At 54.4% G+C, this 23231-nt stretch overlaps 5 protein-coding genes across 5 annotated transcripts; 3 read left to right on the forward strand and 2 right to left on the reverse strand.

Annotated features, from left to right (window-relative positions):
• The first annotated feature begins 3571 nt into the window (after positions 1 to 3571).
• QC762_110080 (uncharacterized protein) lies at positions 3572 to 6477 on the forward strand. Its single transcript, XM_062885431.1, has 2 exons — positions 3572 to 4506; positions 4574 to 6477. The coding sequence occupies exons 1-2, from the start codon at positions 4499 to 4501 to the stop codon at positions 6285 to 6287; spliced, it is 1722 nt and encodes a 573-aa protein (XP_062748397.1). The 5' UTR covers positions 3572 to 4498; the 3' UTR covers positions 6288 to 6477.
• Positions 6478 to 7282: 805 nt separating this feature from the next.
• On the forward strand, positions 7283 to 9933 carry QC762_110090 (uncharacterized protein). The gene is made up of 2 exons (XM_062885432.1): positions 7283 to 8491; positions 8552 to 9933. Exons 1-2 carry the CDS (start codon positions 7849 to 7851, stop codon positions 9757 to 9759), a joined length of 1851 nt encoding a protein of 616 aa, XP_062748398.1. The 5' UTR covers positions 7283 to 7848; the 3' UTR covers positions 9760 to 9933.
• Positions 9934 to 10652: 719 nt separating this feature from the next.
• Positions 10653 to 15886, reverse strand: QC762_110100 (uncharacterized protein; the record flags this gene model as incomplete). The annotated part of the gene is made up of 4 exons (XM_062885433.1): positions 13173 to 15886; positions 12786 to 13115; positions 12503 to 12732; positions 10653 to 12449 (listed from the first exon to the last, which is right to left on the reverse strand). The coding sequence occupies exons 1-4, from the start codon at positions 15124 to 15126 to the stop codon at positions 10653 to 10655; spliced, it is 4311 nt and encodes a 1436-aa protein (XP_062748399.1). The 5' UTR covers positions 15127 to 15886.
• On the forward strand, positions 15590 to 19138 carry QC762_110110 (uncharacterized protein). Its single transcript, XM_062885434.1, has 3 exons — positions 15590 to 15624; positions 16033 to 17824; positions 17881 to 19138. Exons 2-3 carry the CDS (start codon positions 17370 to 17372, stop codon positions 18860 to 18862), a joined length of 1437 nt encoding a protein of 478 aa, XP_062748400.1. The 5' UTR covers positions 15590 to 15624; positions 16033 to 17369; the 3' UTR covers positions 18863 to 19138.
• Positions 19139 to 20528: 1390 nt separating this feature from the next.
• Positions 20529 to 21824, reverse strand: QC762_110120 (uncharacterized protein; the record flags this gene model as incomplete). The annotated part of the gene is made up of 1 exon (XM_062885435.1): positions 20529 to 21824. The coding sequence occupies one exon, from the start codon at positions 21822 to 21824 to the stop codon at positions 20529 to 20531; it is 1296 nt and encodes a 431-aa protein (XP_062748401.1).
• Between the last annotated feature and the right edge of the window lie 1407 nt (positions 21825 to 23231).

A 23231-nucleotide genomic window follows, 5' to 3' on the forward strand; every position in this document is an offset into this window, starting at 1 on the left:
AAAGGTTGAGAAATCGACTCCGAGTTGAAATGCGGATGCAGTCGCGAGTCGTGGAAGGTGGGCGAGTGTTAGCACTGCCTACGAGAGAAAACTGTGATTGAACAGGTCGGCCTCTCAAGGCTCGCGGAGATGGGACCTGTTCAGTCGGTCATGGCAGTTCGTCAATGTGCCACGTATGGAAGAGTGACGGCCGTAAAACAGGAGGATAGTGGCTTCGCTCGATGGATGATGGATGGTAGTCTCGTTGGCTGGATTTGAGATGCACGCGCGAGAGAAACCGGTGTTGGCAATTGTTTGGCGACAAAACCGGGAGCCTGAAAATTGACTGTTGTGGCGGGGAGGGAGAGAGAGCGAGAGGCGTTGTCGGTGTTGCAAAGCCAAAATTCAGAGCAGCAGCTCGCGGTTTGCGGTTTTGCGAAATGCGCCGGCGCCCCGCAACAGGGCAAGCAGTTAGTTGTTCGCCAGGCAGCAGAGTGCCAGAGGTGAGGCTACAGTATCCAGTAGCAGCGCAGGCAGAACGAGTGATGGAATGGCACGGCGGAGGGTTCGCCTGGGATTGCTGCCGTCGTGGTTGACGCGATCGAGAGCCAGCCCTTGGCCCAGATGCGGAAATGGTCCCAACTCCGCTAAGCTTCAGTGGAATACTGATTACCTGCCGAAGTTTTGCCGGGGCATCTCTGATAAGATAAGCCGATAAGAGCTCCAGACTGATGTCATTGTTCACAACATCAACCATTCACTTTTCAACATTATATATTTCATTGCTTGTTGGCTTACTGCGATAACTGATGTAGCTTCGTTATTTACGAGGGCCATTTTATTCTTAATCACATTGCTTCACATTTTCCCGAGCATGGATCATAGAGTCTACAGCTAATATAAACTTTCAGAGGCAGTGACAACACTACATCCCTTGTTGATCCGGCCTCTCAACATCGCTGGAGAATAGGCTCGAAGATCACAGGCGACGAAGGTAATGAGATTATATGAGGTTACTCATTTGATCAACAGCAAGGCAGCTGTTCGCCAAGTGGTTTTTATGACAAGGCTGCTACAATGTTCGACACCAACAGCAACACAACTTGCACAGTATGATGGCTCAATCAGTCGTTGGGAATGGAACAGACAGAGAGAACCCAAGATATTCGTCCAAGTAGTGAAGAGGTCAAACAGAACAAAGTATGACAAACATCTTCCTGAGTTCTTGCTAATCAGCCCACGACACCTCTTGAAACCCAGTTTCCATCCAGGTACCAGAATCTTCAAAGCCAGAATTTCTGCAGCGGCTGATTACCCAAACACTAAACCTACACCTCACCTCCTCACTTGCGGTGAGGCATCAAACCCAGAACCCAACTCCAACCTGGTGCCGAAAGACAGCCTCACCGTCTGCCCACCAAGTCCAGACCTCACCTTTGCCATCTTTGCGGTGAAGGAATTCTCAAAATCAGACTTCTAGTCCCGTTTCATCCTCACCCCTCAAAATATCGTGACGAAAAAAAAACCACGATAGGACTCCAACAACAGCCTCAACCCAGTGCCACCTCACAAACCCCCACCACACTTTTCCCATTCAGACACAAACGAGACTTCCCATACCCGGTAGTATAGTTCATGTACGTCTGCGTGTTCCTACATATGCAGGTTCAGTGAGTCACCGCCCCCCTCTCCCCATGTAAATATTCCTGCCCAATACTATCTCCCAAGCAAATGCCGATGAAACGAAACATTTTCATCCACTTCATGACTCCTCTGGCCCGATCGTCCGGAGAAACAAAGCAACTGAAACGGTGAAACATGCAGCTAGCTTTCACCTGCAGGAAACAAAACTGGATCTAGAAGAACAAGATCTCTCTCCGCCTTTATGACTCTTGTTCTTCTGCATGTCGATGTGTTGGGCTGGTTAGGAAAGTCTTGGGGTAGGTTGTGGGTGTCTGATAGCCAATCGACGGACCGAAACACGAACTTGACAGGTGAACGGCACGTGGTTGTGGCGTTTTCAGAGAAATGATTGGCTGCATTCTTGCAGCGTGGTGACAGGGGAAAAGGAACGAATCGGGACGAGGGGCAGAATCGCGAGCCATACACGACCGGGCCGCGACGGAAACACCAGAAGATCGCGAGGTCACGGGATCTCGTGGAGCAAGAGAAACAAGTTGCTCGGAAAGATGACATTATTCCCGGGTAATTCTCGTCCAGGGAACTCGCAAGTCGGGAGAGTCGGGGAGAAAGGCAGTACGTATAAGCGCCCGGTGAGGCGGTGCAAATGGACCCTACGTCAGATTCAAGCAAAACCGTTGACAAGAAGCAGGAGTTGAAATCGGAGACCGGAAAGGCAAACCTGAGAAACTCCGGGGTCGGAGATTCGGTCTGGCGTTCTGGCGGCTACTGAAAATCTTCAGCCATCTCAAACTGCTTGAACTGCTGCGGCCGCCGAAGGAGGAGGGGGGAAGCTGATCTGATTGACTGCGGCGGCTGTTCACGAAGCACAGCTTAACAAGCCTTTGCTTCGTAATGTTAGCGCTGGCAGCGGTGGCACAGCAGATTGTGCTAACAGATCGTCGTAGTACTCTGCCGGATGTTACACGCGGGCGGAAGCGGGAAGATGGGCGGTTGTGGGCGCTTACAATGTCAAGCGTCAAGCGAGCTGGGCGGATCTCTCCGGGCGGCTATTTCATAGACCCAAGTCCCAGGGAGCAAAGACCGATATTGGTCTCATATCCGCAACCGCTCAACGGGCTACTACATCGGACGCTCATAAGACAGAGTAATCTCAGCAGGCGCTCGCTTCTCTAGTGAGATTTGCGTCCAGGGAGACCCAGGACAAGACCATGACCGAAGCTTGAGGAAGAAAAGGGAGATCTAGATCCGCAAATGCAAGCATGGGTAAACTCTATTCCCAAAATTAGTACATACAAAAAAATCATGAGGCCAGACCATGAGAATTGTGAGGCGGGCGTGATGCCCAAGGGTTCAAGGGTTAGAAGTGAAGCCATGTCCGGATGCCCAATATCATGTGTTGGCCGAATCCAAAGTGCAGTTGATATGAAGTCAAGTGCGGGGTTGTATGCTCGACGTTGTATGAATGAATTCTCCGAAAAAAGCCACAGGCGTGGCTGACCAGTTCTAGATGGCATCTCCCGCTCTGCAGCCCCGGATTTTTTCTCGTCTGGCCATCGCCATATCAGATGTTTGTCGCGATGGATGGCCGTGTCGTGGTTCGAGTCGCCAAAAACCGCGAAGAGCGTGGATGGATGGTGGGACGGTGGTACGTACCGTGAAAAGAAAAGCGCGGCGGCAGCGTGTCGTCGAATGGCAGCTCAGAACCAGGAACACTGGATGTTCCCCACAGCGAACGATTGGCGCCCGGCAGCTGGCCAGATGGACCGTTGCGCAAGCTCCAATGCAAGACCATGTGTCTAAATTTGAATGACTCATAGACGCTGCATGAAGGAGCTCTCGGACCTATCAGAGGCGTGGTCTTGCATCTTCAAGTTGTTTTTCAAAAGAAAATGTTCGGGGTCTTGTTCGCTGTTTATGAGGGGAAAGAACTGAGGTTGAGAGAAGCTCTGCTGTGGGGGAGAAATGCGGGAGTTGGTGGAGAGCTTTGCGGGAGGTCTGAATCTCGCACTGGTTCCGACATGTGCCAGACAGCGCAAAGGGGCCGTGCGACAAGATCACAAATCTAGCGCGGCACCAAAGCCATTGTTTCCAGCGATCTCTGCTCTTTGTGTGGTGGCCATCTGATATTGAAGAGCCGCCGAGCACGGACCACCCCCGGGTACGTACCTTCTCTAGAGACGAGAACCTCAACACCCAACCTCTAACGTGGCTGCTTTCCTCCCTCCACTACGAATCCGCTACTGCCCGGCAGACGTTGAGTGACATGATCGTTCCGGGTCGACGCCATCGCTCTCCGCGTTTCAGGTTTATTTTCATTCACTGGGAAAGCAGGGCTACCTCTGTCTGCAGCTGTGTAGGGCATGTTTGCATGTACATCCCACTTGGGAGAAGTGGAAAACACTTGACAGCAGCCCTGCCCTTTCTGGCGGCGTGGGATTGCCGTCCTGTCCGCTCCTGGCTTGGATCGCTTCGCGGTACACGCCCTACACGCCTACCACGTCCCACACGCCCTACACACCCGCGCCCATCTCCAGATATCGCGCCCCCAGCCAGTCCCTGTGGACCTACCGGGCTGGTGCATCATGGGCCCGCTCCAGCCGGCCACCCATGGCCTATGATCCCCCGGTTCTGATGTTCTGATCTTGCGACGAGGATAAGTATCCTCTTTTTCCCACCTCTCGTTTCTCATGTTTCCATCTCCAGTATCAGACATCACCAGTCTTCCATCATCTTTCCTTTGAAACAAAGGGCTTCTCTGGAGAGCTCGGCTTGAAGCCATCCCATCTCTTTCTGTCAACTCATACACACAACGGAGCCGGACTCCACATCGACAACTACACTAATTCTAGTAATCAACCTCCCCCAAGCAGTCACCATGGCCTCGTAAGTAAACAACAGTCGAAGTAAACAGTGGCGATCTTGGCGGCTAACATTTCTTGCCATCAATCAGTCTTGGAGAAGTCACCTTTGACTTCACATTCCCATGTGATCCTTCAACACCTCCGAGCTTCACCTTTGACCCATCTCTTTTGGAGATCCCCTACAACCAAGGTCATGCTCGCTCCAGCTCACTTTCATCCATCTACTCTTTCGAGTCCACACCATCAGAGCCCGTCTCGGCACCCAGCACCCGCCGGACCACCCCAGCCCGGTCTCCCATCCGGACTCATGGGCCTCTTCTCCTGCCCAAGATCCGCAGCCAGGATCAAGCCATCGGCCCTTCCGCTGCTGCCCCGGCTGCCAAGCGCCAAAGGACATCACCAACCCCAGCTGCCCCTAACAAGAGCGCCTACCGCCCAACACACGCCCGCAGCTACACCAGCCCAGAGGCCATCTCCTTCACCAGCTCGGTCTCTTTCACAGATGACAGCAACCCAGCACCTCTTCTCTGCTCCCCCGTGAGCTTTGCCCACGATTCCGCCGCAAACCACTCCCGGAGAGCATCTTCCTGCAGCGTGGAAAACATCAGCTTCCCCAGCCAGGTCACATCATACCGCCCCATGCCCACATACGTGCCCGCCAGACGCACCAGCACAAGCCCCACACCGCCACCCCAACCCCAACCCCAGACCCATCTCTCCCAACCCGAACAGTACAACCTCTACCAACAATATGTCCCAAGAGCGCCATCACCATTGGCCGCTGCCGCCCCCATCGTCCCAGACATGACCCCCTCCACAACCCTCTACTCCTACCTCACCTCCTCCAACCCAGCCCCATCCCTCGTCAGGAGCATCTCCTTCCCCCTCCGTGACCCGAACATCAAGCACTTTTGGTGGGACGTCCGCCAGATCAGACCATGGACCAACTTCACCGCCCAGAGCCTCCTGTCTCTCCCCGGCGCGGAGTCGTGCCTTTCCACCCCGCTCTCAGCGGCTCTGCTGCCCAGCATTTCCGCCGGCGGGCAGAGACACCCCGAGACGGAGGCGGCGCTTCACGGGATCTACGCGGGGTATTACCTCCCCAAGCTGAACAATGCCCTCGCGCTGTCGTCCACACAGCCGGTGCAGCTGTCGGTGCCGAAGAAGGCTGCTGCTGGGATGAACACGGAGTGCATGTTTGTGGGCAACGTCCCCGGCGACGAGGCCAGCGCGGCGGCGATTTTCGGGGGCAAGCCGATGGCGAGGGTGGTGGGGATTGTCAAGAGCTTCGATCGGTTCAATACCGGGATGAGGGTGGAGGGGAATGTGAAGAGGGTGGAGTACCTCCGCGGTCTTGCGCATCTGCATCATGCGATGAGGGAGCACGGGTGTAGGTATGGGTTTATTCTGACCGAGATTGAGCTTGTGGTTGTGAGGAATGGGGGGGAGAGGACGCCGCATTTTGGGTTTTTGGAGGTGACGAGTGTGCAGCTGAACAAGACTGACGATCTGGAGGGGCCGGTGGAGGCGGAGAATGCGGAGATGACGGCTTGTTTGGCGCTTTGGGGGTTGTGCATGCTGGCTGGGGATGGGGCGATGCCGGGGGAGGCGCATTGGAAGAGCGAGATCGGGGCGCCGGCGGAGGGGACGAGGAGGAAGGCTTTGGAGAGGGATGGGTGGATGCCGCAGCCGCAGTTGGCGGAGAAGAGGGAGGCGAAGAGGAGTAGGGGGTGGGTTTGGCCTGAGGATGCGGTGGGCAGGAAGGAGTTGGGGAAGAGGGGGGTTAGGTATGGGGGTTGTTAGTTAGATTGCATGGCTGGTTCATGATGAAAGGGTCTGTGACTCTGGTGAAGAAAAAAAAAGAATAGTGAGACTCATGACTGACGACTGGTTTCGGGTGGGTCATGGGGACTCGAGGATTGGAGTTTTGGATATGGGAGTGGGCATTTGGGTACATTTTGATAGTTAATACAAAGTTCAGATGATCAACACCTTTGACATTGACTTCCTGTGATATTGTGCGGCTCTTCATCCCAGCATCAACCCTCTCCAACCCAACCTCTTCTCCCAAAGTCTCATCAACACCCATTGTCCCAAATCCACAGTAAAGCCCTCCAACCCATCACCAAAATACCCCACCGACACTCCCCGTTGCTTTTACGTCTCCATCCTAGACTTCAGATAGCGATGTAAGCTGGTTCGAGGTTTCGCCTCTGCTTCTCTGGGGAAGCGGGTGGTTTATCTTTGTATGGCTAAACAGATCTATCTTGTTGATGAAGATTACGACGGCTCATTTGGACATTGTCGGTACCTTTTCTGTGGTTTACCTGGGAATTGAAAAGCTAGCTAGAGGAGTTTTGTGATGTGTTTGGATGTACTCATGTATGATGAAGTTGACAACTTTGGTGGAACTGGCCTTGATTGGATAAGATTGGTGTTTGAGTTGTGGCACTTGGACGCAGTGCTTGGGCTCAATATTTGGGTTGTGGGTTGGGTGTATCAGTCGATGAATGGGGTGTTGTGTGTAGTTGTCTTTGGTAAAACTGGTTTTATACTATCTGCATGTGGGCCCATGAAGGTCGGAACCTCTTAGATCGGAACAGCTTCCGTAATCGGTACCGGGCCGGGGCTCATAATGGGATCCGCCATGGAACCTCCGTGCCAAGTCGGACCGGATTTCGGAATGCTTCTCAAGCCCTGCCGGGCAGAAAAGAGGGTTAGGGTTAATACAATGGCTGACAAATTACCCCCTCTTTGCCCCACTGCAACCTTGGCTCCAGAGCTGCGCCTTCGTGATGGACCTTCTCCTTTTCTCAACAGTCGCCAGTGCGTCAGGTGCATGCTCGGAGGGCACAGATCACTGAACAGGAAGCTTGCCATCGGCACTCTTATCCATTGTTTTCCAATGGAATCGACTGACTGAATGGGTAGAGTGAAGTGGGGCTGCGTTAGTCGCATCTGCACTGCACTGTGCTGTCGCAGTTGAGGGCGCTGTGGTGGCCGCGACAATCCAAACCATAGATAGGGTGGTTAACCTCTGGGACAATAACCCAAAATAAAACCGTAGCTATAGAAAAATAAAAGAAACAATATTGTGGCTTCATTTTTGAAAAATACCAGTTGGTCGCACGCCCTCAGAAGCAGCCTTCTTTGCTAGGTATTGTCCAGCCAGAACTGGATTGAAACCACACCATCAACCCCCAGGTCGACGAGTGGTCACAGCACAGCGAGCGGCCCCAAAACTCGCAGCAACGCTCTTTGGTGCCAAGCGACCTTTTCAATTCCCAACTTCAGTCAGCGACAGTTGCGACTTGATATCGGCAGCAGGAGCATGTGCAGCGGACCATGACAGACACGCTGCACAATGGCCATGACATCCTCTGCGACCCGCTCCAAACGAGCCGAGGGTCTCCATGCCACCATCTCGCACCCCAAGTTGCTCTCCAGCAGCAGCGCTGACTATCGCCGCCCTGTCGCGACCGCCATGCCGAAGCAGAACAGCAAACAATTCCCGCTCAGCCCGACTCGCGCCTATGGAAAGCGACATCTCGACCTCTCGTCTGGCAATTGCGATGCCGTCATACCAAAGAAGGCCAGGATTGCCGTAGAGATCCCGGCGAGGCCCTCGTCGTACCACGCCCGAGTTGCGAAAGAATCGGCCGACGCGCCACCATTGCCGCTGCCCACCAAACCCACTGTCGCGGCGGCGGCACCACCACCACCGCAACCCCGATCTGCGATACCGACACGAGCCCCGCCGGCGCAACCCGCGACAGCAAACAATGCCGAGAAACACCCTACTAGCCTCACAAAACATCAGGAAAAGGTCGTCAATGGGCTCAAGCATGAGCTCAGCAGACTGCAGCCGAACACGGAGGACACAACGAGCACCACCCAAAGCCAGGGTCGCAAGTTGAGGTCACAAGAAGCCACTCGTTTCAAGAGTGAGCTCTCTGCTTATTTTCCCGAGTACGATGAGGTCATTGGCAACGACCCGAAAAAAGAGTGTGAGTTTATCTTGCATATTGTCATCTCCATTCAACTGCTAACCTGTTCGCGTCCTTTAGACTCGTTGAATCTCGAGACTCCAGTCGCCGTAGTATCCGATACCGCACCTCCTCCCTCTGCCTGGGCTTCCAAACCTCCAACCTTCCCAGTCGAGAGCTGGGGCGATAAGTTGTACACCGACCTCCACGACTGCCAACGAATTGACTTTGCATTCCTCGCAAAGCAATCCAAGCCACTTGATCCCTCACAGCACCAAGCAGACCCCTTGCCCGATAGTTATTACGAACCAATCCATAAAAAAGAAGAAAAGCAAGAGCGCTCGGTACGAAATACCGAAAAGATTCGTGCCCAACATGAACGAGACCAAGTCATCCGCCTCCTGGACGGCCTCCAAGGCCCAGACTGGCTCAGAATCATGGGTGTGAGCGGCATCACCGAATCCAAAAAGAAAACCTTCGAGCCTGCGAGAGAGTATTTCGTCAAGGGTTGCGAATCCATCCTGGATAAGTTCCGGCGATGGACGGCGGAGGAGAAGAGAAGGAAGCGGGAGAAGGAAAGGAAAGCGAAATACCTGGCCGACAGGGAGACTGCCACGAGTGAGGAGAAGGATCTTGAGCCCTCTGCTCGGTCCAGCCGTGCCACGTCTACAAGTCATGAGGAGAAGCATACGAAGAAAAAGAGGAAGAGAGAAGTGGTGGTTCCGGATAGCGAGGATGAGGCTATGGGTGATGATGAGCTGGATGGTGAACCACCAGATGATGCTGAGGAGAGTGACATTGATGCTTCTGTCGCTAAACAGCTTCGAGAAGAGGCTCTTGCGGCGGCTGCTAAGAAGTCGACTTTGAAGTCGAAGCCGCCACCGAAGAAACGGGTTCGTCCTTCGAAGCCACCACCACCACCACCGCCACCACCACCACCACCACCACCACCACCACCACACCAAGCTAAGAAGGCACCGACTGTTGAGCCTTTTCCTGCCCCGCCACAGCAGGAGAGGGAGTTTACGTCTTTCTTTGCGAAAAAACATCAGCGTGATGCTGCTCTCAATCCAAACCGTCGCCGAATTAGTACCAGAAGGAACCCAGTTCTTGCTTGGGGCGTGGCCGTTCCCGAGGTTGCAGAGGCCGATTTTAGTCTCTCGGAAGAGATCAGGGATGAGGTGATGGGGTCGAGGAACAGTGCTCCTGCTGCTACGACTACCAACGATGCTGCCGCCGCTGTTAAGCCTACCAGGGGCCGTCCTGCGAGGGGGAAGAAGAAGCCTTAGTTGCCTCTTTTTTGTCGAAGCAGAGAGATGAACATCATGCCCGTCATCACCCTTTGCAACATTAACACATTGTTCCTCGCCACATGCTTACGCGAGTATATATTTGTACATTAGCAAACTACCACCACCCCCGCATTGATAGGGGACTTGTAGTTATTCAAAGGATACAAAGGGTTTAGGGTTAGGGTCAGGGTAGGGGTAAACTTGGGAATTTTCAAGCAGGGAGTTTAGGGGCGGTTTCGGATTATTTGGGTTGGGTTGGGGTTTGCTGGGCAGACTTTTTACCGTCATAGGAAGGGGAAATAACTGTTTTTGCGACTGGCAAATTGTTTGGAGGGAGTAGAGACAGTGAGGAGTACCAGGGGTGCAGGACAACAGGCTGCATAGTGTAGGGGTGTTTGTGGGGGTAATTGATGTGGGAGGGGGGGTTGTTAATCTGTAGAGATAATTGTATTTATAAATCAAGGTATTAGGAATACCTTTGTGGTTGGGGTGTTTATTGTGAGCGATTTGTGATCTTAATGGGTGGTAAAGGGGTTGGTGGTGCTGTTCAGGCTGTGAGAATAGCCAACGACTCCTATGTTGACACGAGAACTGAGCAGACAACACTCAAAAATCTCCAAACTCCTTGCGAAAAAAGACATATATACCGCTCAAAAAGTTACATGAAACTAGCCCAGGCCCAAACCTGGCTATGCATATACCTAGCCCATAACCCCCTTTCCCCCCAAGTCCAGAACCATGAATGAACCTAACAGTCCTTTTTGTTCCCTTTCCCCAGCCAACCCAGTCTACAACGCCCCGCCCCTAATTGCCTTGTCCGTATTATATGTACCCCCTTTACCTCCCCCTTGCCACCCCTTCCAAATTGAACCTCTCCACATTCTCCTCCGTCAACCTCTCCCCCAGCCCCTCCTTCTTCCCCCCAAGAACAGAAGACTCTTCGCCCCCCCAATCCCCGCCGCCCCAACAAGCTTATCATCCCGACTGTGCATCGCACTCTCCTTGTCCTCCTCAAAGTGCTTAATAACAGGCGACATCGGCACCCCCCCCAGCCTTTCCTCACTCCCCGGCCTCGACAGCCCTTTCTGCGGGGAGTTAGATTTGGGAGTGGTACTATCCCCACCACCACCACCACCACTGCCACCACCACCATCACTTACAACCCCAACCCCATCACTCACGACCGTATACCCCGGAAAATGCCCCCTTTCCTCCCTCCCCTCCTCCCCAGGCTTAGGCGTGGCCAGTTCCTCATGCGTCTCTCTATCATGTTCCACCCCAACCCCCGGAATCACCGCATTATCACAATGCTCCCCCGAATCCGAACAATCACTCACCACACTGCTCCCAACCCCATCATCCACCGCCACCATCCCCCCTTTCCTCCCCTTACTCCCCCACCTGACCAACATCCTCTCCAAAACCCTACTCTTCACCGGCTTGCTCAGATAATCATCCATCCCCGCCCTCTTGCACTTCTCCCTATCCCCCTGAATCGCACTCGCCGTCATGGCCACGATCGGCACGTCCCCCACAAAAGCCTTGTACGGCAAGTGGTGCCTCAGCAAGTGCGTGCACTTGTACCCATCAATCAGCGGCATCTGCACATCCATCAAAATGATATCCGGCTTCTTCTTCTCCCCCTTCTCCGCCGCAATCAGGTAATCTAGCGCCTCCTTCCCGTTCCAGGCAGCAACAACATTAAAGCCGAGTTTTCGAATCGTCTTGATGGCAATCTGCTGATTGATAGCATTGTCCTCCACAACCAAAATGTGGATCTTGGACCTCTCTTCCAGGGACAGGTCTTCCTCAGGCGAGGACACACCAGGTAGGTTGACCGACGACGAGTTGCGCCACGATGAACGGCCCCTGTCCCCAAGTACAGAACCGATCTCGGGGGGCGTTCCCATAGCATGGTCGTACTCTGAGCTGTGGCACGAGACGCTCATCTCCGACTGCAACCGATCAGGAATGGGATCAATCTGGACAAGGCTGGACTTTTGAGCAGCACCCTGGGGCTTGTTGAACGGGATCCAAAACGTGGCCGTCGTCCCCGTCCCAAGAGTGGACTCGAGCACCATCCTCCCCTTCATCAAATCCAGTAGGTGCTTGCAAATCGTTAACCCCAATCCCGTCCCGCCAAACTTCCTCGCCGTCGAAGCGTCACCCTGACTAAAAGGCTGAAACAGCCTCTTCCTCACCTCCTCCTCGATCCCGATCCCCGTGTCCTCGATCACAAACTTGATCTCGGTGATCTCGGACGTGTCCTTCTCCTTGAAAACCGAAAACTTGACATGCCCATGGTTGGTGAACTTGATGCTGTTCGTCACCAGATTCGTGATAATCTGCCTCACCCTCCCAGGATCGCCCATAACCACCATGTCAGTCTCGATATCCTCCGAGATGTCGGAATGAAAGGCCAAATCTTTTCGCTCGGCGGCAAAGCTCAACATCTTGGACACATCTCGGACGATAACCGAGAGCGAGAACTGGACTTCTTCAATGTCGAGCCTCCCCGACTCCACCTTGGAAAAGTCCAAAATGTCGTTGATGACCGTCAACAGCGCGTTGGCGGAGCGGTAGATGTTTTCTGTAATGTCTCGTTGTTCTTCCGTGAGCTCAACATCGAGAAGCAGCTCCGACATCCCGATCACGCCTGTGATGGGGGTTCGAATTTCATGAGACATCTACCTCCAATGTTAGCTCCCGCAGTTTGTTCATCAGACGTGTCACCACCTACATTAGCAAGAAACTGCGACTTCAACCTGCTGGCCTCCTTGGCGGCAGCTTCATTAGCCACCAGTTGTCTCTTTTCTTGAGCCTGCGCCTGGATGTCCTGTTCTCTCGCCTTGAGCTCGGTAACATCCATGATGAGGCCTATCACGCCCTCGATGATGGTGTTTGCTTCCCCCTTCTCACGGATTCTTTTCCCTAGAATGGGTTGGAACCGAGTGCGGTACCAGCGTCCATCTGTTGCAATGTCAGCATATACCAATAGTCGCTTGCTAGACCCAAAAACATACCCATCTCATGTTCTTGAAAGTCCTCCTTCGTCGTACTCCCATCAAGAATAGACTCCAGCGGACTCAAGAAAGCCGGCATCTGTCCCTCTGGCAGCTGCGAGTTAAGACGATTAAACACGTCGTAAACATCCTCCCCAATAAACCAGCGCGAGGTGGTATTGTCACACTGATAGTCCCATATCAGCGCTCCCTCAATCATAGTGATCTTCCGGTTCAGGTCGACCGTAAACATCGTCATGTTAGACAGAGCGATAACACTGAGAAGCTGCTGCCGAGTTCTGTTAGCCTCGATCTTGGTCTCGATGCTTTCATGGACGTCGGTGCATGTTCCTAAACAAACGAATGAGTGCTCCGTCACAGATCTGCCAGGGACAGACGAAAGCTCACCAAACCACTTCTCAATCTTGCCCGTCTGCTTATTCCGCAACGGCAGCGCCCTCCCCAGAAACCACCTCCACTCCCCATCTTTGTTGCGACACCTGTACTCCGTCATGTAGGGCTCGCCAGTCGCAAGAGAGTGCTTCCACCGCTTCGTAGCCTCCACCATGTCATCCGGATGAAAAGGCTTCGACCACCCCTCACCAAACGAGTCTTCCTCGGACAGGCCAGTGTAATGATACCACCGACTATTATAAAAATCATGCTGCCCATCAGGCGTCGCCGTCCACACCAACTGCGGCATCGTGTCACAAATAAGCCTAAACCTCTCCTCATCCGCCGCCTTGATCTGGTTCAGCTCCTCATGAAGCCTGGTCACATCCCGGCATGTTACGACGCCGGCGAGAAACTCCCCCGTGTTCTCATCCTTGATCGCCACCCCCTCCACATCAAAAACAAGACTTTTTCCATACTCATCACGCATCCCGATGCGGAGGCCGACAAAGGGCTTCTCGGTTCGCAACAGCACAGCGATCGGATACTCGCTCGGATCCAGCTGCTTCGTAAAATCTTGGTCCCATACCACCCAGTTTGGCAGCAGATCAAAGCCATCAGCCGACTTGTCAAGGTCAGCGTTTCGGACAAACAAGTTGCGGGCAGCACGGTTGGGAAGCGTTACACTTCCGTCTCTCCACATGGCCAGGATGGGCGTCTGGATGTTGTCAAGCAAGGCATCCTTCATGATGTTGATCTTTTGGAGTACCGACGGCGCGCTTGAGGGTGCCGAGGCAGCGGGCGGTCCAAAGGGGGGGAACGGGTTGGCGGAAAAGGACACGGCAGAAGGGCTGAGCTTGAACGAGGAGGAAGCGTTGGAGTCCCTGCTAGAGGCCGCAGAAGGTGGGTTGCTGACATGAGGTATAGACTTCCTCTCGGCAGCTTCCAAATAACTCGGTTTGGCCGTCGATTTTCTCCTACTCATGGCGGGGCTGAAAGCCGAGTTGGTGTTGGTGAAGGTCAACGTGAAGAAAGTTTGTCCTTCGCTGACATCCCAGACCGATATGATCATTTTGGCACGCCTTTGGGAAGCCGACAAGTTGTGCCTTGCTCGAGGATCATACGTGGAACTGGTGACATCTTTGGGAGAAATCACCACCTCGATGGCGAGGGTTGGCGTGTGGTCATGGGGTTTTCCATCGAAAACGTGGTCATCGTTCGCTCCGTCCGGTATTGGCGTGGCATCTCCGCCGACCTCGACGGCGCCGTCGGCTGTCGCCGATGGACTTCCACCTCCCGTTTCGACAGCAGCTTGGTTGAGGAATTGCTCCCAATCAAGCCAAACCGGAACGTCGTCCTGAATCAGATCAATGCCCACCTGAGCCAGGGTCTTGCCGCGAAGAATGTCCACGACGGGTACCATGCCGTCACCGTCGGCACCAACATTTTCGGGTATCATACCGAGCAGTCTTCCCATGGCTTCGTTTGCCAAAGCTACCGTCTTTAAGCCGTCCAAAACAAGCACGGGTACTGGGAGAAATTGTAAGGCTGAGAAGGCCACTTGTCCGGGCGTGATACATGGCATCGGTATGCGAAATGGACTGGCGTTTTGCGATCGAGGAACACCTGGCGTGAGTAAGGGAGCGTCCCTAACGAACCGATTACCGCCTACAGAGGCCACATTGTAGGCGGGCGACTGAGGTCGACTGTGATGGCGGGTATATCGACCAAAATACTGCGTGTCGTCTGGGGTCGAGTGCGGGGATTGGCGAACAGGGACTGCTGGGCTGGTGTCGATGGCGCAGCTGGCGTCCTGTAACTCTTGACTGGGCGTCATGTCGACGTCGCCGTCAGGAGGGGCATCGAGCAGACAACGGCCCGCGAGCCCAAGATGGCTGGATTTGAGGTTTGGCGGGGTGTATGTGTGCGTATGTGATTTAGTCGTCAAAGCAAAAACTTTTTTGGGCATCCAAGAGTTGTGACTTTGGCTAGATAGTTTCGGTTCGAATTGGTCCAGACACTGGACAGCATCAGCAGTGACTAAACTCCCACCGGCGGCTCCCGAACTCTTTTGTCACGTTAAGCTGGGCATCTCCGTCTTAGAGCTCGCGTTGCGTTGTGAAGGGCGCGGCTGATTCTATGGAAGCACAGAAAGTGTATGGTATGAGGTCGTGATAGCAAGTCGAAGATTGGAAAGCAGTGCGAGATAATCTACTCCCACCTCGCTCTCTCTGGTAATTCAGATGCAAATGGAAAGAATCGACTAGGCCCCCGGGGTGGCTTTTTTGCCCAGTGCCAGCGGTACCTAGGCCGGCTGCGTAATCCGACCTGGGCGGCTTTAAGGTTGGTTTAGTCAAGGCCGGAGCTTTGCAGAAACCCTTTGTTTCTGCTCCCGGTGTCGTCATTGGCAACCACGTCCCTAAAAGATCAGAGCAAACTCTCCCACTGAGCCGTTAGCTGAACACTAGTAAGGTTGAACATCCGATGAACGGTAACAGGGGGAAATCCACAAGGATGGAATAGTGGAGGGTCAGCATCAGATTTCTGAAGTGGCAATGCTACCTCAGCGGTCACTATCGTGAAGATCGTGTATCCGAGACAGCAATGGAATGCGCCGAATGGAAGCACTGGGTCAGACGAAAACGGGAGGGGTGTCAGACCAATGTCATCTCGCAGTTTGTACAACTGTGACCCTCACCGCCCTCAGCTGGACAACTCTGCTCAGAGATGGGATTTCCACTCGGAAGCATGGGATTTTGCATTGTTCCGTATATAATGCCCCAAACACGGTTCCATTCGCGATGTCGAAGCCGATGCGACCTTCTGTTGATCGCTTGCATTTCACTGGCCGGGCCTTGCTAACAGCTGCTGGCAGTTGTCGTTACCAAACCACCGCTTGGATTTCACGTTCTCAACATTGACTTTTGGACCATCTCGAAAATCATATTTTATAGCACCCCGTCGTGCCTGTTCCACAAGCGCACAGCAGTTGACACTTTTGACACGTCTCACCGGTTCGGATGACTGACTCGGGAGGTCTTCTAGCCGAGTAACCCCAAGCCAACAAATTGGGAACAGAGACTGTTTGTCCACCTTAATGAGAATCGAGACTTTACGGTCCAGCCCCGAATCACGGCTCTACAACAAGCCCCGGGCTGTGTGGTCAAGGTGAAGCCGGAGACAAGACAGGGCCAAGCCCGTGACTCCACTTCTCCACACATTCGCCGGCACCGGATGCCGGGGGCACGTCGCCGGGTATCCTTCGGGCCGTTCAGCACGTGGGTTCACTCCCCGATACTACTACGACAACGCTCCGGTCGAGACACCTTGCGGCTCTTGGGACGCACCGTGTGATGGTTGCTCTATAGTGACATGCTGACGAGTGTGCGGTTCATCGACAATGTCTTATCGGGCCCCCCTCCCACCCCCCTCGACCCCAAATTCTGGCTGTCACGCTGCCACCAGGTCTTTCTTGTTCCGCATTCCGAGCCCTTGGCGCCCAGAACCTGGAGTCGAAGCAAGGCTGAGCCTCCGAACGCAGCACCCGCGATGAATGCCGAACATGCTCCCCACCATGAGTACCCCACCTGGAGACCCCGCAGGAAGGGTCTAGAGAGATGGAGGGGTCACCAGGGAGCTGGGTTTTGCCATCGGATTTGCCCCGTTGAACAACGTCACTGGAAAGGGAAGGCTCAAACATGGCATTTTCTGCATCTTCGGATGGCAGCTCTCTGCGATGAGATGAGATGATGGTGGCCTTCTCTTCACCTTTGGACAACCAATCATAACTGATCATTGTCATGACAGACAAGTAGGAACCCAGCATCACCAGGGCAGGCCGGCAAGTGTTTTCAGTGTTTTATACCCTCCCACATGCGCGCCGCTTCACAACCCCATCTTGGCCACGGTCTCCGGGGACGGCACTCATCCAGGGGTAACGCCCCTCGCGATACCCACATGCCGGCCTGCGACGAGATCCCAGACTCTGCTCCTCCAGGCCAATCCAGGTTCACCCCCCACATGATGACCGATCATGTCTGTCTTCTTCCTATTTTTCTCCCGCTTCTCCCCAGCTTCATCGGCCTTGTTCCCGTTCCTCTGGATCTCACTTCTGCTGTAGCCCCTTCCTTGTTTTCTTCTTGTTGATACCCCGGACTGTACCTTGCCTTTGTCTTCTTTCCCATCTCTCTTTCCCCGCCTTTTTCGCCCATCATGTCTGACGCCGCCACCTACTCGGTCCCTTTCTGGATCAACGGCGAGGAGTACCACGCCGAGAAGCAGTACGATGTCATCTCGCCCGTCACCGGCAAGGCCATCCACCGGTCCGGCGCCGCCTCGGATGCCGACGTGAAGAAGGCCGTCGAGGCCGCCGACAAGGCTTTCAAGACGTGGAAGAAGACACTCCCCAAGGAGCGCCGGGATGTCTTCTTGAAGGCTGCTGAGATCTTTGAGAGGAGGAAAGAGGAGCTCGGGGACTACATGATGCAGGAGACTGGTGCCCCTCGCCAGTGGGCCGACTTCAACTTGGACGTCGCGAAGGACTTCTGCCTTGACATTGGCGGCCGGATCCGCACTCTCGAGGGCACCATTCCCACCACTGCCGATCCTGAGACCGGCGCCATGATCGTCAGGGAGCCCTTTGGTGTCATTCTCGCCATTGCCCCATGGTATGTTGCCCTGATGGCACGCAGCACTTCACATCAAAAGCTGACATGCAGATCAGGAACGCCCCCTACATCCTCGGCATCCGCTCCATCCTCTTCCCCATCGCCGCCGGCAACACGGCCATCCTCAAGGGCAGCGAAGCCTGCCCCCGCACCATGTGGGGCCTCTGCTCCGTTTTTCACGAGGCCGGCCTCCCCGCCGGCGTCCTCAACATGCTCGTCCACTCCCCCCAGGACGCCCCCCGCATCACGGCCAACCTCATCGCCGAGCCGGCCGTCAAGAAGATCAACTTCACCGGCTCCACCGGCGTCGGCCGCATCATCGGCCGTCTGGCGGGCGAGAACCTCAAGCCCGTCCTCCTCGAGCTCGGCGGCAAGGCCCCCGCCATCGTCTGGGAGGACGCCGACCTCGACAACGCCGCCTTCCAGTGCGCCCTCGGCGCCTTCCTCAACAGCGGCCAGATCTGCATGTCTACCGAGCGCATCCTGGTTCACAAGAACGTCAGGGCCGAATTCGAGAAGAGGTTTGTCGGCGCCATTGACCAGATTTTCGGGTCTGCTCCCGACGCGCCTATCTTGATCAACAGCGCGGCTGTGACCAAGAACAAGGCTCTCATCAAGGATGCGCTGGCCAAGGGCGGCGAGTTGCTGTACGGCAACCCTGACGCTGTGGAGAAGAGCGACACGAGGATGAAGCCGGTTGTGATCAACAATGCGAACAAGGAGATGGAGATCTACCAGACGGAGAGCTTTGGGCCGTCGGTGGCGTTGTATGAGATTGAGACGGAGGAGGAGGCGCTGGAGATTGCGAACGACACCGAGTATGGTCTCACGTCGGCGGTCTTCACGGAGGATCTGAGGAGGGGGTTGAGGTTTGCCAAGGAGATCGAGACGGGGGCGGTGCACATCAATAGCATGACGGTGCATGACGAGAGTGCGCTGCCGCACGGTGGCGCGAAGGCGAGCGGGTATGGGAGGTTCAATACTGCCACGGGGATGGCGGAGTGGGTGAGGACCAAGACTATCACTTACAAGTTTTAGGTGAGGGCTGTAAGGTTGGGGAAGGCAGGGGTAAATAAGGGGCTACTGCACATATAAATGAAGCATCTTGAACTCTACAGCTCTGGTTCATCAATGCGAATTGCTACAGATTGATTGCTATCGAGGTTGACGGCTATTAGGGGTATCTGTACCTACTGAAGGAGAATTAGATATCTGACTGGCAGAGATGGTGAAGTACCTCGGCTTCAAACCCCTTGAAAATTCCTTCTAGTCCCCGTATTCGGAATTCCTTACCTTCTCCCCTTCTCGCCACCATATACCACTCTAACAAGATGCCACCAAACCTTCACTCCTTCCTAACAAACTTCTCCCCTCGCCCCCCTCCCCCCCTTTGGTCCCCGACCAGACAGGATAAGAAGTCTTTCTCGTCACCGGCGCCACTTCAGGCATCGGGGTTCCCTGTCACACAACAGCCCTGCTTCCTCAATGGAAAAATCTGGATGGCAGCTCGCTTCCGAGTCCAAATTCTCAGCTGCCGTCCGATCCATCAAACCCTCCCGCCCCAACTCCCACGGCGAACTCCTATGTCCCTGTTTATCTTTCTTGGTTCTTACGGCACGGGGATGTTTTGCCGAGCCTCGGGTTAAGGGCACAGATGGGGTGTCTAACGGGTGGTGATTTCACCAACACCACCCCCGACCAAAGATGCTCCCGTGTCCAAAACCGGAGCCTGGGCGCAGGCGGTGGAGTCTGACAGGCGGTATGAAGACAAAGGGGTGGTGGGTGTGGCGGTGAACCCGGGGGAATCTTGAGGAGTGGGTTGTCTGATGACCGGGAGCTCAAGATACGGCCGGCGGCCAAGGTGCTCGGGTACCCGGCTGAGAACGGGGGTGTGACCGAGGTCTGGGCTGGTTTGGCGCCTGAGGTGACGGCGGAAGGAACGGTGGAGAACCGGGGTGAGTGCGATACCTACCTACCTGCCCACCTACTCCTCATTGGAAAAGGAAAAGTTGGGTGATGATGATGCTGACTTGACACTAGTTATTCCCTGTGGGGGATTTACACCATCAGAGAGGACCTCAAGATGGCCGTTAGGTCGAGGGAGGAAGGGGGAAACGGGCGGGACGGGGGATTTTGGGGGGTTGGTGTGACGAGCAGGTTGAGCCTTTGGTAGGGGCGGGATAAGGTCACACACAGACCGGAAAGGTGGTGGTGGTGATAGATTATGATGTGCGTTTCAGTCAGTCAATACTGACATGGGACAATGGTCTCCATCCTCTCTCACGCCATTTCTATTCACCGCATGAAATCACACTTTCTACCAGCAAGTAAAATAATCGCGGCTGTCTTCCTCATTAATTACAACTCTTGCAAAGATCTTCAAAATATATCCATCCATCCACCAGGGGTGGAGGCAAGGGTGACAAAAGAAAAGAAAGGGGTATAACCATTCCAATCCCAAAACAAAAGAAATAAATGACCGACGCCAGTCAGTGATGATGCCAACTTGGTTCTCCCCTTCCTGAGAAGCCCCAATCTTATACTCCTTCTTTTCCAAAAAAAAAATACAAAACAAAAAAAGGAAAAAAAAGGAAGAAAAAAACAAAACGCCTTGAATATATGCCCCTATCCCCTTTCCCAAAGTGATAAAACAAGCAGATAAAACAACACAACAGAAAAGAACACACCCTCTCCCCCTTATCAACTATCTCCCTAACCCCCCATATCCTCCCCCATTACCCCCATATTGATACCTATCCCCCTCCCTCCCTCCATACTGCTCCCCACCCCCCCCACTAACATACCCATCCCCCCTCGCAACCCCTCCCAAATCCGCCCGGTCCAACATCTCCGTAAAAGTAGTCATATCCGTATACCTCCTCCCATCATCCCCCTGTTGCGGCGTCCGATCCGGCGTGATATTCCTCGGATCCGCAAAAATATTGATACTAACACCACTCACCTCCCTCCCTTGCTGCTCCGGCGTCCTCGGCACCAGTCCCCCCTGGTACCCCGGATTCCCATCATCACTAACCGGCATATCCGGCATATCCACATACTTCCTCTGCCCGCCCGGTTGCTGGGGTGAATAATCCGCAATCAACCCCCCATAAGCAACACTGCTCATCCTCCTATTCTGGTTTGGAGGTGAAGCAACAATCTGGTTGTTGTCGTAGGAGAGAACCGAGCTTCGCATGTCCATGGCGTTGTTGTTGAGCATTTGCGGGGTGGGCAGCCTGGCTCCGAAATCTGTTCTCAACGCCGGTTTATCGTCGTGGAGGATAGGAGCGGAGATGATGTTGCCAAAGGAGGAGGTCGACCGCGAGAGTTTGAGGGGTGAGCTTGACGACGAAGCCGTCTGGCCAGCCTTTCTCTTGCGGATGAAGATGAAGGCGAGGACGCCGGCGATGATTAATACCACTGCTCCCGCTGCGGCACCGCCCGCGATTCCGGCGATAGGAGGGCCGGCAGACTGCGGGACTGCCGTCGCGGTCAGCGTCTCTGACGGACTCGCGGTGGTCGATGGTTTCGACGTGGGGGTGGTAGAAGGTCTCGAAGATGGTGTGCTCGACTGCGAAGGTGCAGCGTTCTGGTTGGTGTTCATGACACACTCGCCATTAACGCACGAGTACCCAAACGGACAGCAATCAGAGCCGCATTTTGGCAGAGAGCCCCCGAGGGCGGTTGTCTTGATGACAGAGTCGGGGGCCTTGTCGGCGTCTTGAAGCTCAATGTTGCAGTCGATGGGCCGGAGCTTTTGACATGTTGAACCGTTCGGACAGCAAACGACCGTGGTGTTGCCGGCGAGGACGAGGCACCTGTCGCCTGCTGGGCAGCAGAAAGAGCTGGGGACGTTGGCGTTGCCGCATCCTGAAAAGTTTGGTGCGCCGCATGCGTCTTCTTGCCTGGGGAATATCTCGTATGTCGTCGGGATCGCGGACGCGGTCGCCAAGATCATGGCGAGAGCGATGGCTCGGAGGGCTGTTCGTCTCCTGGCCATCTCGGAGAGGAACCGGTGTTATAATAACCCTTGATAACGTTTGTCTGGGCAGGCGTTGTGACGCCTGGGTAATGAGCTGTGTCCTATATTAGGTATCCCACGCTGGCAGGCACACGGTGTTCACCGAAACAGTGTGTGATGTTGCTATCGCTTCGGTTTGGCCCGAGTAAGAAAGGAAAAAGACATAAGATGAACTTGTGGAATAGTCGAACCACGCAACAACACTGTAAGTGATTTGCAGAACCAAACCTGACTGGTAGCTAGTGAGCAGAGGAGAGAGAAAGAGGGAGAAAAAAAGAGGGCCACAGGCCACCTCGAGTGTATATCGAAGCAGAGATGAGATGACGCATTTCGCCTTCAACTCCATCGAGACAAGACCTCTGGCTATTCTCGCGCAGAAACTAGACGCAGGGTCAGGTTAGCAGGTCGGGCAGAAGAAGCCGTCCTGTCCTGTCCAACGGACCCTGCTGCGGACCCATCAGGAATATTCTGGGCCATGTCGAGCTGCGGGCGGTTGAGAGGTCGCTGTTGAAGCGCCGATGACCTCCTGGGGTGACCATATGACACTGCCAGAAAACGAGTGGTGGTGAGCAACTCTCTTTCACCGTTGGCTCCGTCCCAAACGGGCAACTGGGCGTTTGGAGAACAGTCGTGACAGGCCGAGGCCGACCACCTGATTGGACAGCCCAACCAAATTGTGCTATTTTGGGTTACATAGAAATGACTCCACCTTACACTTGTTGGCAGCGTGCACGGTCCAGGTACCCGCATCAACCACACAGCCTTGTTTTAACGCCAGGAACAACAACTCAAGAATCTCCAAAGAAAAAAAAAAAAGGCCCGTCATCGCCAACCCGCATACCCGTCAAGTGCGCTTCCCATGATAAAAGAGGCCTCTTTTTTTTTCTTTCTTCCTTGGCATCATACGTGGTCATCGGGGCTTAGAGTCTTGGGTTTGCAAGCTGGGCGGGTATCTAACATCCAGTATCCCAACTCTCGCGGCCGCGCCGCCCTGTCCTGATGTGATGATGGCAAGTCTGATATCCACCACACCTCACATCAAGCCGAGGTTTACCGCCCTTCATATCACAAAGCCCGGTTTCCTCTTGGCAAAAACTGTAGATCCGTGATACCCTTTCCTCGGCAGTGTGTGTTGTGGAATGGTACCACCCAACGCAGGCCTCAGATCTGGCCGGGGGGGCCGTCTACCGAACCCGGAACCGAAAAGACGGGAAGCCCACTTTGTTTCGCGCCAGACCCCCGAAACAGTCCTGGCCCGTTGTGGCCTTGACCACATGCAACTCTCAGAAAAACAAACATATAATAATCCCCATTGTTCGGCTTCAAAAGTGGCAGGTTCAGTCGGTTGGGATTGGGCTTGAGGTGCGCTTTGTTGATGAGACACGG

Source organism: Podospora pseudocomata, assembly GCF_035222375.1.
Source record: "Podospora pseudocomata strain CBS 415.72m chromosome 1 map unlocalized CBS415.72m_1, whole genome shotgun sequence".
Taxonomy (NCBI): domain Eukaryota; kingdom Fungi; phylum Ascomycota; class Sordariomycetes; order Sordariales; family Podosporaceae; genus Podospora; species Podospora pseudocomata.